We start from the raw sequence: 12,161 nt of genomic DNA, 5'->3' as shown, positions 1-12,161 counted from the left end.
AATTTTACGCTTTTGGCGTTGACAAAAAAAATAATAATCTTGTTTATTTGTGAACATCATCAGCCTTCTAGTCGTCCAACTATGTATATAGTCGTCATTGTAATTATCAACAAAATCGTTTGTATTGCATGGCATGATCTCAATGTGTGTAATTTAATTTGGTTTGATTTTGAAGTACAGGTGTGTTAAGGTTGCCAGATTTTCATTCTTATTTTATATAATTCAAAATTAACCAATTAACATTTTTACACAAAAAAGTAGTCTAAGTTTAAATTTTTCATAAAAAAGTAACTTGTCAATGAGTGAGTATCTCTTCTATTGGAAATTTATCCTAATTTAAATACATTTCCTATAGAAAAAGTGTCCCAGCAAAAAAGGAACTTCCAAAGTACTTAATAAAAGTACTGAAAAAAAACCCTGAAGAAGTGACGATTTAACACAGACTTGTCCTTTTTATTTGATTTCAAATTCACTACATCTGAAGTCATTCTCAGGAAGTAATTTTTATGTTCTTTTTTTGAAGTTTTTAAGGAGTGAAATTTTAATATTATAAAATACAATCAATTAAATTGGTTTAATTCAAAAAATTTCAGTAAAAAAAATTTCAATAAAAAAATGGATAGTTTTTTTTTACTTGAAAGTCAATAAACATCACTTCCACAAAAGGTAAAAAAGGTACTTTTAAAGTGGTGATAAAAGTTATTATGAACGTTTATTGTTATGAATATTATTAAAAATTAAATTAATAATATTTATTATTATGAATATGAAACACTTTTCTATAGAATAAGTAGCTTGAGAACCATTTCTGAAAAGAAGTCCAAATCTGAGTACCAATTTTGTTGGAAAAGTAGTCCGAATCTAAAATCCTATATATAGGAAAATACAGCATTAGATTAGCTTTTTTATAAGAATAGTAATCAGAATTTAAGAAACATTTCTATCCCAACTGAAGACAGAATCTGAGTAGTTGTGGGGGAAATGTTGGCAGAATTTGGGAACCTCTTCTATAGGAAAATTAGTCAGAATTTGAGAACCATTTCTTTAGAAAACATATTTACAATCTAAATAGCTTTAATATAGAAACTCCAGTCAGAATTAGGAAATGTAGTCAGAATCTGAGGACAATTTATATAAGAAAATTTGAGTATCTTTAACAAAGAAAATTTATTCAGAATCTTAGCGCCCTTTTTACAGAAAAAGTAGACAGAATTTAAGAACCATTTCTGTGGGAAAAGTAGTATAAAGCTAAGTATACACGGTTGTCAGATCTTACAATGTTGGCAGAAAAATGTTCAGAAAATGTCTGAGAAGCATGGGAACTTACAATTTTGTTTTGACGCGATGTCAGATGAAACATTTCTAAAAATTTTGCAAAACAAAAATGGTAAGTTAAAACGGTTATTAGATATTTTCTGAACATTTTTCTGACAACATTGTAAGATCTTACAACCATGTATACGTAGCTTAATTAACTTACATGTAGAAAATATAGTAAGAATCTGAGTTTCTTTTCTATATGACAGAATATGGCTTAAATTTCCCACTAATTATTTTCGACATCTGTCAACTCTGTCACAATGATTTCGATTGCATTTTAATCATGACGTTTCTACTGACATTGAGTGTTTTACATATGTGCGAATCTACTAGACATTATATGAACGACAAAAAAAATCAACTCGTTTACTGTTGTTAGTATCCGTACCTGTTTTATCTATGATTATATTTACAATTCAGTAGTTCAATATAATTTCAATATTTATATAACAAAAATGCTGGTATTACAATATTTATGTCTTTGTAAAGTACATTAATTTTGAATTTATTTTTAAAGTTAAAGTTAAACTGCACAGCATGAAGTAAACTTCTAAAGATTACGACACATATCATCAAATGCAAATTTAGAAAAAAATAAACTTTGAAATCATTTGCATTTAACTGACACAAAAGTAACGTTATTCATGAAATATTCTTTTCATATACATACATATTTATGCATGTATAAAAAACTGACAAAATAACTGGTCTTATGTCAATGTGAGTTTTTGAAAAATTACCATTTATTTAGATACAAAATACAATTGAGTTTCAATATTTGTATTCATTAGTTTTTTTTACTTACCTTTAAGCTTTAGAAATTTTGATTTTTGAATTTCCAATTTTTATTTATAAAAACAAATAATTTATTCAATAATTATGATGATGCATTTTTACATGAAATTTTGCTTATAAACTAATTTTTTTATGATAATTTTTTAACAAAATAAAAAAATATACATTCAAATAAATTTCATTATTTAAATTTATATAATCGATTTCTTGTTTCTTTACATACAAATCTAAATGTAAAATTACATAATGTAACTAATGTAATGAGTATTTTATTTTTTTGTGGCTAACATAATGATTTTGAAAAAATACAATATTAAAGGGAAGACATTAAAATGTTTAAATAAAAAATGAAAGACATTGAAAGTAAAAGAATATAGAATGGTAAACTTGATGTGATTTAATAAATATACCTTTCCTATAAGAACTGTAGTCACAAACAGATTAGCTTCTCTATAAGTCAGAATGTACAAAGTGTAAGGATCCTTTTTGATAAGAAAATTAATCGGAATTTTTCTATATTTTCTACAGAAAAAAATGTCAGAATCTGACAAGCTTTTCTTTAAGAAAACTAGTCAGAATTTGACCAGCTTCTCTATAGAAAATTTAGTAAGAATCTTACTAACTTTTCTATAGGAAAAGTAGTCAGAATCTGACTAGCTTTTTTATAGGAAAAGTAGTCAGAATCTAACTGGCTTTTCTATGGAAAAAGCAGTCAGAATGCGACTATCTTTTCTATAGGAAAAGTAGTCAGAATGCGACTAACTTTTCTATAGTAAGAATAGTCAGAATCTGACTAGTTTTTCTATAGGAAAAGTAGTCAGAATCTGACTAGTTTTTCTATAGGAAAAGTAGTCAGAATCTGACTAGTTTTTCTATAGGAAAAGTAGTCAGAATCTGACTAGTTTTTCTATAGGAAAAGTAGTCAGAATCTGACTAGTTTTTCTATAGGAAAAGTAGTCAGAATCTGACTAGTTTTTCTATAGGAAAAGTAGTCAGAATCTGACTAGCTTTTTTATAGGAAAAGTAGTCAGAATATAACTAGATTTTCTATAGGCAAAGTAGTCAGAATCTGACTAGATTTTCTATAGGAAAAGTAGTCAGAATTTGATGAGCTTTTCCATGGGAAATGTAGTCAGAATCTGACTAGCTTTTCTTCAGGAAAAGTAGTCAGAATCTGACTAGCTCTTCTATAGGAAAAGTAGTCAAAACCTGACTAGCTTTTCTATAGGAAATATATTCAGAATCTGACTAGCTTTTTTATAGGAAAAGTAGTCAGAATCTGACTTGCTTTTCTATAGGAAAAATAGTCAGAATCTGACTAGCTTTTCCAAAAGAAAAGTAGTTAGAATTTGACTTGCTTTTCTATAGCCGAAAATTGCTTTAAAGAAGAAAATGAACTGCTTTCCATTTGTTTAGTTACCAAAGGATTATAAAGGATTATATAGGATTTTTAAGGTTTTTTTTTAATTTAAGGAGATAAAGATACCAACGTTTTTAAAGGACTATAAATCTCTCCAGAGAATTTCAAATGATATTTTTATTTAATGAGATATAAATACAAACGTTTATGAAGTAAGACCATTCGTAAAAGTTGAAGAACTAATAAAAAAGATGAAAATTAAATTTCAAGAAAAAAATATAAAGAAATTAAAAATGAAATATGAAACTAATATACTGCTAATAATGATTAAACGATTTTTCTTAAACTTTTTTTGTACATTTAACTTAATATGTTTTTTCGTGGTTTTTAACATTAAAAAAGAAAATTTTAATTAAATGAAAATATGCTTAGCTTTTCTTTTAATAATTTTGGCACCATGTACCATTAATCCTGGTTGTTTTTTCTTCATGTGAATGTTGTAGTTCGACAGAAAAAACAAACAAATTAATTAAACTAATGATAATAAGAAATAATGTTACGATTTTTCACAAAAAAAAAAAAGAAATAGAAAATACAAAATGCTGAATATGAAATTTCTTTGTTGTGCTTTAAAATTAATAAATTAAATTTAAAATAATGTATTTTTTATGATATTGTTTTTTTAAGAATTTTGCACAATCCCTTTAAATACAGCAATTTTAACTTAAAGCCAATAAAGGTTCTTCTTCAATATCTTTTGCCACCGTTGTTGGTGATGAGGTGGCTTTTTTCTTATATTTCTTTTGTTGTAGTTTTGTTTTGGCCAACTTTGTTTTTGACTTACTAGTGTGTTTGGGTTTTTTCAATTTCTTTTCCTCGGTAGCTTTTTCCTTATCTAATAGCTCTAGTTGTTCGAAAATATTTTTCGGATGAGGATGTGAGGCTGGTTTTGTGGAATTCTTTGCTTGATAGACAACCACAAAGTGTGAGAAGGCAGTATCGACTGGTGTATTTATATCGGCAAAATCACGGAAATGAGCAAATTGTTCTTCAGGATAAGTATATTTCTGTACAAAATCTATGCTGTCCTCCGGATGATAGGGCATTTCTTCTTCAGGATAGAATGTGCCACCACGTATTACACCAAAATCTCCAGAACCCAAAATACTATGATCAAAACCAGCTGCTCTTTGATTGGGGGGCAGACCGGGTCCTAAATTACCTTCGGGTCTGCCTTCCGCATATTTGGGTACTATGGGAGCATCTGATAGAGGAAAATAAGGACGAGAGTGTCCTAGTGGTGGTGCCTCCCTGTAAAAGGGTGGATAGTAATTTTGTGCCGCTTGTGAATGAGAATCGATGGAGCTAACACGTGCTGCACTGGAAACATCTGATCTGGCTATATATCTTGCATTAGGTAAAGGACGAAATTGTTGTGTAGAGGATGGTTCATGAAATTGACGCTCTTGAGAGCGTAATATAGTTATAGGACCAAAATCATTAGGTTCCATTAGCATATCTGAATCTTCCTCGGGAAATTCATCTGCAAGTATAAAAAATTTAAGGAAAATATTAAATTGAGAACGTTATTATCTCTATTATCTAGCGAAATAAATTAAATTAACATTATCTATTTGTAGTGACCTTTTAAGCTCATTCACTTTGCTTAAGTAAAACTAATTAACCTGTCAAGCTTTACGCCCCCCTTGTTAAACAAATTGTTTTTCATATTCTAAGTAATTTTCTAATTGTTTAAATCTATTTACCTAAGAGTAATCTAATGTCCATATAATTTATTTACTTTTTTATTTAGCCGCTCAACAACACTTTTAAGAGTCATGTTAGATCATCACATTTGCTGTAGTTTATCATAAAGTATTTCTTTTGTTTTATTAATTTATTCTATTTGTTAACTAACCGTGCATAATTTTTTTAAGTAAATTATTTTGTATTTTATATATTTATACCCTTGTCTTATTATTTCTTCATTAAGAACTTTTTTCTTATAAACAATAGCTGATTGTTTTTCTATATTTATGTTAGAATTTGCTCATGTGAATGTATTGTTTAATGTTTTTGTAATGATGATAATTAATTCTTTATAGAATTATTTTTTAATGTGATTTGCTAAATTTAACCAAAAGTGCTTAGAATAAATTAGCAGTTAGTAAAGAACAATGAAAATCAAGGTTAAAATATGTTAAGAATAATGTTTTTTTAGTGTGTCATGATGATGTTTATATTGGTAGAATAAAATATTTTCTTTTGGAGGATGCGAGTGATGACTTCACTTGATGAGATTTTATTTAAACATCTTTAACAAAAGAACAATAACTTTAATATAAATATTTGAAAGCAGTGAGTGGCAAATCTACATATGTATACATACAAGCTAAAAATCAGCAAAAACATACTTTTAAGGCGGTCGTAGTTTTCAAATATTTAACCTATAGTTAAATATTTAGTTTAGTTATTTAGTTCAAAAAGCTTAAAGCTCAATCCATATTTTGTAGATGATTTCTGGCAGTAATTGTATAACATTCTAAAACACTAATACATTGTGAAAAAAATAATAAAATACCACCTCTCAATAGTAGCTGATTTGTCTATAACTATAACTACTGTATATAACTGATCGATCAGACCGTTTTACTAATTAAACCAACCGACAAAAAAAGAAAAAAAATCGTTAGACACGAACCGGATGATATTCTTCTGATAATATTAATTTAAAGGAGAAAACCTGCATTTTTGGTTTTTCATAAAAAGATCCAGTGATCTTTTTAAAGGAATTGGAAGTTTTAAAAAGTACATTTTTCAAAAAATATTTTAAAAGTTCTGGCAAAGAGAAAATATTTTTATTTGCTCAAATTTGTTCTCTTTTACAATTTCTGTCACAAACATGCAAACTTGACAGACTGTCGATAGTTTTAACGTGAGCACCTGCCGTGTCGGCCTTATCTCACGGTGGTCTTTTTCATCCACAGGGTAGACTTGAGAACGGTCTATCATCGCCCCTTTGTCTTCAATGAAGACTCAGGTGGCAATTTTTGCACATTGGCTATGACCGGTACCATGCGCAAGTACTTTGCTGGAGTACTCGAGCTATCTAATCTCTTGCCAAAGTAGTCACGTTGTAAGACAACCACACGACTGTGGCTCTGTTGATTCGGCAACAGCACCTAGAGACGTAACCGGTGGACCGAAGCACGATCCATTAATAAGCCGTAGACATCGTTCTTACTCACAGTGACACGCTGTGGCAAGTCGTATATGAACAGAGTAAACTCTGAACATATCTGGACAAGGAAGGAAATTAATTGGTATCACTTGTATATGATACCTTTCATCCATCATCATTCAACCCAGCACACATCTCATTTATTCGACACATTCATAGAGAAAAACATACGACACACTCATTTAGGTATACGGGTGGACGAGTCCCGTATACCTCTACATTCATTCTGTATCATATACAATTGACACCAACTCATTTCCAACGCTTAGTCCAACAGTCACTCCTCTGTGGGGTATCTTTTGATTTTCGGCAACAGCACCGAACTCTTATCCAAATGCAAACTTGACAAGTAAAGAAACAAACCTAATGTCAAATATGATGTCAAATGAACAAGAAGAATTGAAAATATTTTGTATTCTTTTTATTTTATACCGCCAGGATAAAATCTGCTAAAAATGTTTAGTAGAATTTTTATCCTTTAAAATCTATTTAAATTATTAATACTATTTTTCCAAAAAAAATTGAGACACATTTTTTACATCTTTTGATCCTATTAGAATAAAAAAATAACACAAAATATTTTACAACTCTTCTTGTTAGTTTGACATCAAATTTGGCATTGCTTGATCAGTAGAAGTATTTTATTTTTTTTTTTTTAAAGGTAATTTTTAAAACTTCTAAGTTCTTTTAAAAGGACACAGAATCACCATATGAAAAACTAAAAACGTAAATTTTAAATTTATATTTAAATTTATATTATCAGACTTATATCGTCGGGTTCGTGTCTAATTTTAAGTATCAGACAGTGTTATCAGTCCATCTTGCTGAACTGATAATTAGTAAAATGTTATTTCGATAAACGAAAACATCAACTTTTTGATCAGAATATATCTCTTGATTTACAAGACAAGTCACACAATTGGACTTCGAGAAAATAATACAGAGATGCATGATCAATAAAAAAATACTGAAAACCTAATAATACTATATTATAGTTGAGGACTTGCTAATATGTTACCAATATATGTATTTCTAGTGAATGATCAAGGACACCAATTCTCCAAATATTACAATGATATTAGTGATTAGAACATCTAGAAGAAACAGGATCCTCTCCCCAGTTTTTATTCTTTAAAATTTTATTTTATGTATCGACACTAGAGTGACCGCAAAAATTTGATGTTGAAATCTTGTTAGTCTTAACTCCACAAAATGATTTCCTTTTCTAAATATTGAGTTAGCAAAAATTTGACGCGATTAATAAACGTTAACATGTGCCACTACACTCTCAAAGTTTGACCATCTATCTATTGACCATAAATCCAGGGTATTTATGGTCAATAGATTAGGGAATAAAGCAGTGAATAAAATTAGGTCAATAACTCTTATATTTAAGCTGTACCTGCGATTTGAATTCTGCAAATTTCGCTAATAACTATTTTTTGTAATATTTAGAAAATATGTCCTAATTCTTTACTTTTATACATTTTAAACAAAATATTTACGAAATATTATCTGTCAAATAATATTAAATGTGTCCGTGTAGTTATGTATAAATCGAAATACTCAAAGGTTTAAAGCTTGGAGGTGAAAGGTCAAATTTAGAAATATTTGGAAATTCTCATTAAAACATGTTGAAATATTATATATTTGTTTGCTATATTTTCTAAAATTACATAAATTTATAATAGGTAGTCCGATATTTAAAATAACAATAAAATATATTAAAATTAACCCTTTAAAGCATTTGGGTCCAATATATTCATAAAATTCAAATAATCAAATAAAAATATCGGACCATATATTGTAAAATATATAGCAGAAATCATTGTTCTAAATCACATTTACTACTCTGATGATCAATAGAAAGCAAGAAAAATTCTTCTGTAAGGAAATCAATTGTTAAAGGACGGCTCTCGATAGTAATCGAATAATCTTTAAAAATGGATCTGTAGTTTGTACAGATTCTGTGTTGATGGTTATATTATAACATAATAAATACTTTGTACGATCTATTTTATTACTAATGTTATACATTATTTAACCCTGACTCACTTCTATTTACCCTAAAAGCTTATATATGTATATAAATTACAACTATTTATATATATGATGAAAAATTATTATACCTTCAGCTATATTGGACAATTAGTCAAATTATTCTATAAGTTCTATTTAATTATTTAAAAAACAATTTATCTTACACAGTTAAATATAAAAATAAAATACTTTTAACAAACCTTAAAAATTAACATATTAAAAAACCCCTATTGCTGCTGATATACAAGTACCTTTTTTGCAAGAGATTCTAGTTGTTTATTGTTTTATAGCCCTGCATTCTTACACGACTGGCCACTATGTGAACCATTAATTCAGAGCGGGGGATTTTATGAAATATGAATTTTTTAAATTAATTTAATGTGATATAGATTAATGGATACACTTTACATATAGTGTTAGACTTCATTAAAGTTTATCTGAAATATTACAAACCCTTAACCTAGCAAAACCTTTAGCATTATTGCTATTTAATAGCAATTCTCCCAATCACAAGAATATCAGAGTGACTGACTACAAAAAAAGTTGAATGTTAATACGTTCAGCTTATTTGCAAATCGTGACATGTTTTGAACTATTTATGAGAATAACAATAAATTTGTATTCTATTTAAATACAGAAAAAGAATTATGCGGAAATCTAAGAATAAGTAAATATGGTCAATAGTAATCAATAGAATCATTAAGTTCTTTATTTTTCCCTTTTGAAAAAGAATATCTTGTGTAAAGAAAACAAGTACAATAAAATGTGGACAAAACGTTATTTAATGCATTTTTATAAAAACTTGAAGTCAAACTGCTAACAATAAATGAAGCATGAAATTTACATACATGTGAGTCACAATACAAAATACATTACACTGGATGGATGACAGCAATGAATGACATGAATGTGCTTAAAATGTATTGAAAAAAATAGTAGTTTTTTGCAAAATATATTGAAAATAGTAACCAAAAATGCGTAACATAAAAATTTTAAATTTTTTTCTAGACTATAGACGAGACTATAGACTAGACTATAGACTAGACTATAGGCTAGACTATAGACTAGACTATAGACTAGACTATAGATTAGACTATAGACTAGACTATAGATTAGACTATAGACTAGGCTATAGATTAGAATATAGACTAGACTATAGACTAGACTATGGACTAGACTATAGACTAGAATATAGACTAGACTAGAATATAGACTAGACTATAGACTAGAACATAGACTAGACTATAGACTAGACTATTGAATAGTCTATAGACTAGACTATAGACTAGACTATAGGCTAGACTATAGGCTAGACTATAGGCTAGATTATAGACTAGACTATAGACTACACTATAGACTAGACTATAGACTAGACTATAGGCTAGACTATAGACTAGACTATAGCCTAGACTATAGACTAGACTATAGACTAGACTATAGACTAGACTATAGACTAGACTATAGACTAGACTATAGACTAGACTATAGACTAGACTATAGACTAGACTATAGACTAGACTATAGACTAGACTATAGACTAGACTATAGACTAGACTATAGACTAGACTATAGACCAGACTATAGACCAGACTATAGACCATACTATAGACCAGACTATAGATCATACTATAGATCAGACTATAGATCAGACTATAGACCAGACTATAGACCAGACTATAGACCAGACTATTGACTAGACTATAGATTATACTATAGACTAAACTATAGACTAGACTAGTCTAGACTAAAATATAGACTAGGCTATAAACCACGCTATTAACTAGACTAAAGACTAGACTATTTACTTAACTATTGATTAGACTATAGTCTAAAATATAGACTAGTCTATAGGCCAGAGTATAAACTAGACCATAGACTAGACTATATTTTTTGAAGTGTTTGTTTAACCCCTTTATCAAAGTTAAATGTCGAGTATATGCGACATTCGAAAAACTGTCACCAAGAAGTATCTCCAATATTTTTTATAAATATTGTTTTGTAAAATGTCTTCTTACACTTATAACAATACAATATAAATTCGTATAGTTCGATCAAGCAAAATATTATTATTTTTTTTGTTTTTGCTATTAAATGAAGCTGTGTTTTATATGTTGTTAAAAAGCACTTTTTCAAAAGTAGTCATCAGTGATAATTTCCTCAACCTGATTTAAAAATACTTTAAAAATATGGAAGATCGTTCAAAATCTCAATTATATACACTCAAAAAATGCCTTAAAACAAAGTCTAATGTAAAGTTGAATATATTCGACAAAACCACAGAAAGGGTAAAAGAAATGGTTTCATAGTTTGTGCGTCTTGTTTTCTTTTATAATGCAACTCACTTCTATTAAAATCATATTTTGTAAAATAGTTAATGTTCTATTTAAGCAATAATGATGCAAATCTTAATACTGTCATATAAATTGAATATTATTAATATAATAATATAGTAATATAAATCGTGATTTTCTCAAAGTAATAAAACAAAAAACATACCGCTATCAGAAAAGACAGACAAATATGTTTAACGGTATAGCACGGCAAAGTATAACAACACCCAACCCTAAACGCTGTCTAGCAAAAAGAAATACAAATGTCAATATTTCATTTCAAATTTTGCTAAAATAAAATTTTCTTAAAAGATTTATTTTTTGAACATTTAAAAGATAAAATTTTTCTGCACGTTTTTCACATATGACTGGTTAAACTAAACAAATTTCAGTGTTGTGGCTAAAACCAGCAAAATTCTAACTAAAAGTCAAGGTGTTTTGTATTTCATCGATGCTTCTCTAGTATATAAACTTATTACGATAAGTATTTTATTTATAATTTAGTACTATATAGTCTTTAACAAAATAAAGAATATTACAAAATTAATCTTGACATTAAATACGCCACCCTATAAGTCAATATAATAAAAACATTTATAAGCAACAATAACAACATTAATATCTAAAGGCAAAACAAAAGACTTGGAAACTAAACTTGGTTTTTCACAGTAGAAGCTCACATACTTAGTACATGTGATGGTAACAAGGACAAATTTATGCATTTAGCCGTGAGGAAACATGGTTATTTTTTTCTATATTTCAAAAAGAACAAAAAATTTATAAATAAATAAATACTTTAACTAAATATAAATGTGTTTAGAATTTTTAATGACATTTAAATGTAACTTTGTAAGGTATTTACGTGAACCACAAGAACAGACTTTTTGGAAGAGTACAAAACTGATTGTCATTATTGGCAGAGTTGAAAACCCTTGCGCCCGGCCGAAGGCCGGCTATCCACCACAAATTCGTAAGGAGTTGGGAGTTATTTCACTTCTGTTGGGAATTATTTCATTGGAAGTTATTTTACACAAATAGATTCTTCGACTTGGGAATAATTTCATATTTTTTGGGA

At 28.3% G+C, this 12,161-nt stretch overlaps 1 protein-coding gene across 5 annotated transcripts in view; it reads right to left on the bottom strand.

Moving 5' to 3' along the window:
• Positions 1 to 3,855: 3,855 nt before the first annotated feature.
• Positions 3,856 to 12,161, bottom strand: part of LOC111685312 — a 19,512-nt gene continuing 11,206 nt past the window's right edge. For all 5 annotated transcript variants that reach the window (XM_046945696.1, XM_046945697.1, XM_046945698.1 and 2 more), the window contains exon 3: positions 3,856 to 5,018. In XM_046945696.1, coding sequence (XP_046801652.1) covers positions 4,195 to 5,018 — 824 coding nt within the window. In that variant the 3' untranslated portion in view covers positions 3,856 to 4,194. The remainder of the gene's footprint in view (positions 5,019 to 12,161) is intronic.

The sequence above is a fragment of the Lucilia cuprina genome, chromosome 3, assembly GCF_022045245.1.
Source record: "Lucilia cuprina isolate Lc7/37 chromosome 3, ASM2204524v1, whole genome shotgun sequence".
NCBI classification, from domain to species: Eukaryota; Metazoa; Arthropoda; class Insecta; order Diptera; family Calliphoridae; genus Lucilia; species Lucilia cuprina.
This window is presented reverse-complemented; position numbering and strand designations above follow the sequence as displayed.